Source organism: Ruditapes philippinarum, unplaced genomic scaffold (genome assembly GCF_026571515.1).
Source record: "Ruditapes philippinarum isolate M1 unplaced genomic scaffold, ASM2657151v2 ctg4792_1_1_1_1, whole genome shotgun sequence".
In the NCBI taxonomy this organism is placed as follows: Eukaryota; Metazoa; Mollusca; class Bivalvia; order Venerida; family Veneridae; genus Ruditapes; species Ruditapes philippinarum.
In genome coordinates this window covers 16,592-20,995 of record NW_026863326.1, presented here as the reverse complement: position 1 = coordinate 20,995, position 4,404 = coordinate 16,592, and the positions used below count along the sequence as shown (strand labels likewise).

General features: G+C 32.2%; 1 protein-coding gene across 1 annotated transcript; it reads left to right on the top strand.

Moving 5' to 3' along the window:
- The first annotated feature begins 557 nt into the window (after positions 1-557).
- Positions 558-2,096, top strand: LOC132721826 (uncharacterized). The gene is made up of 3 exons (XM_060706199.1): positions 558-695; positions 1,307-1,492; positions 1,864-2,096. Exons 1-3 carry the CDS (start codon positions 641-643, stop codon positions 2,094-2,096), a joined length of 474 nt encoding a protein of 157 aa, XP_060562182.1. The 5' UTR covers positions 558-640.
- The last annotated feature ends 2,308 nt before the right edge of the window (positions 2,097-4,404 follow it).

Genomic DNA, 4,404 nt, shown 5'->3' with positions numbered 1-4,404 from the left:
AAAGGTAAAACAGGATTCTCTTTCTTCTCATTTTGTAATCTCAAATTTTATTTGCACACAAACATTTGCTAGGACGACAACAAGTCGAGTTTTTGTTATTTATCTGTACATTGGCTGTTGTCTTGTTAAAATGCTGCATTAATATATTCTTTTGATTGACTGTCATCTCATTTTTGTTTTGGAGTGGCCCTTGCTCGCACAGTCGTCTTTCTACTATTAAAGGTAGTTAAAAACAGCGATCATAGATAAACAAACTTATTTCGTTTTGAATATAAACATGTATGCCACTCGTATAATATCATGTTGATATTAATATAACATTGTCATCTTGCTGCTCAGTAATCGCAAGGTACATTTATTGCAAAATTCTTATAACCATACTGTCTCTATGAAGTGTATGATATTTACAAATGCATAATTAAATAAAGGCAACAAGTTGTTCCCTACACCGACATAATATACATCCTTTTATAGCCACTCATAAACTTTTCAAATACGCGGAAGTATTTTAAATCAACAAAATGTTGTCTCACTTTGGCTTTTCAAATATTCCTTTTCATATCTGAGCATGCTTTATTCATTCAAATCAGGAAGAAATCAACTTACGATGTAATTTGAATCCTTGTTTCAAAGTTTTAAAATGTCACTCAAATCTGGATTATGTTGGATTTATCTATTGAGTGTTGCTTGTACTGGTAATTTTTCTCTTTTGAACACTTTGTTTTTTTGTTTTTTTTTAAATTTGAGACATCTAAGTCAACATCTATCATAGAGAGCGTTAATACCTTTAAAAGGCAGTTACTTATAATTAAACGTGTACAACACGTAATTACAAAATACTTTCTATTTAATAATCTGAAACAGTACTTTATTCATAAAATGATATCGTTACATCGATTTATACCTAGACATCATGTCGTATAATACAAATATTATTATAGACATTGATAAAAATATACGCACGTAATGTCAAAATTACAGGACATTAAATTTAAATCTTAAATCTCATATCTCAGACGACACAGTGCCTTTTCACCATAACTTACAATATCAAAACTCAAAACACTGAAAAGTGAGTAATGAAAGTATGCGCTTGCTCTCAGTCTGTAGTTCATGCAAGTACTTACACCGATGAACATTAAGTTAACCCTTAAGGTAGGTAAAACTTTTATAACATTATAGCATACTGTCATGATGCTGCTCTTCCATATCTTCGAAGACGAGAAAAAATTATTTTAGGAATCAGCAGCAACATATTTTAGTATAGATCAGTTAAGAACTAATCAAAACAAAGTTTTTCTCATAGTTTCAGCTGATATTCTCTCAAATGAAAACAGTACATGGCATGATGCAAATAGTAGAGGTAACTTTGCAACACCCAAAATACAAGTGAACAATTCAACATTCATTGTAAATATACCAACGGACCTAAATGATAATGAGGAAGCGTGGGTTGGATATTATAAAAAAGAGACAGCATTTGCGTATATTGGTAAGTATAAATTTTATCTGACAAAAATAGCACACTAGAGCAATCTAATATAAATATATAAATACATCCATTTAAAATGACATTTTGTAAAAATATATGACTTTTATAAAGCTGATGTCAATTTTGTTTTCATAAATTAATGATCGGCTTTTTAGGTTATTAACTTTCAGCAAGTTACATTATAATTCACATAAGGTTAGGAGAAAGAAGGGAAAAACGTGGCAAACTACTATTATACTATATTTTGATGCAGAATATTTGGTTGTAATAAAGTTGTTCTTAATAAAGAATTATACTCGAAGGAGGTATTGATTTAAGTGAGATTTTCTTGATAAATACAGAGTATAACAATGGGTTAATGCGAATTTCAGAATGTGGCTTTGTAAACAATGCAAAACTCACAATATTGTTACCGGTATCTAGAAATTCTCCTGGTCTTTGCTATTCGATGTGCAATAAATCTCACCATACATATGTTGGTTTGAACAAGGACAAGGTAAACTATCTAAGCAATTGCACCAGCAAATACAGTATTTTCAATACTCTCATTTTCGGTAGAGAATTTATTGTTATGGCAATGCCCATTATGTTTTACTATCATTAAGCAATAAAAAATAAAAATGATGTTCATGTTAATAAATTGTTAGGAGTATTTTGTCATATGATTTATACATTCATACACACATAGTTATGGAATAAGTCCACAGTTATTTGCCTTTCGTTGACCACAATAAGGAAGTAAATCCGCATAAAAGAGTACCTGTGTTTAATGCCAGATATAATTGAATGAAAGAGATAGAAAAAAGGACATTTTCTGACAGAATTCATTTCATATAGTTGGTAAATGCCAATTTTGATCCAGATTTTATGTGAGTAAGTATTTTTTTTTAGTGTTTTTCTACATGACAGAATTCACATGGTTCCGGCTAATTACTGAAAACTGTCAGACTAATATATTTTGGACTGAAATGCTGTGAAAAAATGATGAATGACCCCTAGTTTGCTATAGCTGGAATTATTTATCTTGGACAAGTGACTTTGATTTGATTGGAGAGTTAGTAAAATTGCAATAGGGTTAAATGTTTATATAGAACATATAGTGACATTAATTGTGGTCTGAGGCCTGATTAGAAGCTTGTTTTTACATGGAGTAAATCTGTTTGACAGGTAGTAACTTTATCATTTTTAGAGCAATTTTAATGAAACTTGGTCATGAAGCAGATAATTGATGTATAAATCTGATTTTGTAATTAAATTACACAAATGCTTTTATTTTCTTTGTATTATGTAATATTATATAATAATATATACATTTATAAAAAAAATCTCAACAAGCTACTTATAGCCAAAATAGCCAAGAGGTCATTACCTGTACAGGTTACAGCCTCCCTTTCAATAGAAGTTAAAATGGAAGCATTTTTTAAAAAGTATTCAGAAAAAATAAATGAAAAATCTGTGCTAAACAGACAGGGCTGTGTGATATGGCAGGGCTGTATAAAAAAAGGACCAGTGGGCTATGGTGTTATTAATGCCAAGTTTCCTGATGCACAGTGGCACACTATGCATGTTCATAGACATCTATACCTGGTTCACAATAAAATTCTGTATATTGAACCACATTTAGAGGTCTCGCACCTATGCCACGTGCCACTGTGTGTCAGTGCTTACCATTTGAGCCTTGAGCCCCATTCCATCAATACCGAAAGGCTTAAGTGTGTGAACCGGGCCATTTGCTGTGGCCATGGGGTATACCGAGACTGTATATTTGTTTGAGGTAAGTAATCGCTTTGTTGAAGAGACATATTTAAGGTGTTAATGGCCTGTGTTGATGGCCTCGGGATAAAGGTTGGTGAGTGCTTATACTTGTCCTTTCATTTAATCTTTATTATTTTATTTTATTGCATATTTCCTTATATTGTCCTACATTTAAAGGACTCCTATTATAATCCTACAAGTATGTTTCTGCTCCCATTCTTTTTACTTGTTCAGCAATAACAGTGTATTTTAAGTAAAATTGGTCAGTTCACATGTGCTAGACTTTAAATAATTGCTTATAAACAGCCATAACCCATGAAAACTTGTGAAATTTTACTTAAAGCACTCTGTCATTGCAAAGAAATGCTAAAAGCCTGTGATTTAATTTATATTACATTTATTTCACACTGTAAAATAACAGCAGAGATGATACCAAAACATCATGCAGGTAATGTAGAATGATACGGTAATGAAATATGAAATTTGCTTTAAAAGGAATAGTCCGTCATTTTTTAAGTAAACTATTTGTTAAGTTTGAATTTAAGGTTTGTACACAGACAGCACATTTGTTTAAGCTGGTTTTGTCGTGCGCAACCGAATATTTATTCCCCACTGAAGAAACACTGTTTTTTTGTTTATCTGTTAATATCAAGGGAGATAATTTATAGATTTTCTGAGTTAGTATGGTCGCTGTTGCCTACCTTGGATGTTGTTGGTGTTGGATCCAGCTGACCTTTCCTATAATCTGACTTTGTAGAGTGTGTCTTCTTGTATTTCAGATGTTCATGGAGTTGTCTACCCTTTGATAAAAGTTTGCGTTTAACTGTTTCAGGTTTTTTTGAATACTGTCTCTGATATGTTTCTTCTCTTTGCATTTGATGTAGGCTATTAGCTGCTTTCTCAGAGAGACGAATCCCAAGGCACCCCAATTTCTTCTCAGCGCTGTCCGCAACACCGTTATTTAAGCGGTGAATGGTAGAACTGAGGCGTCCATGAATATTCCGTGCGAAATCATTATTTTTTGGTAGCGACACACTAATAGATCGATTCACCGCTTCACATTTCTGCGTGCTGGTGCCCAATTTCATCTGTTCGATAGCGCTCACACTTATTTTCATTTTAACTATGTCAAAAATTAATTGTTTGTCATTCTCTTG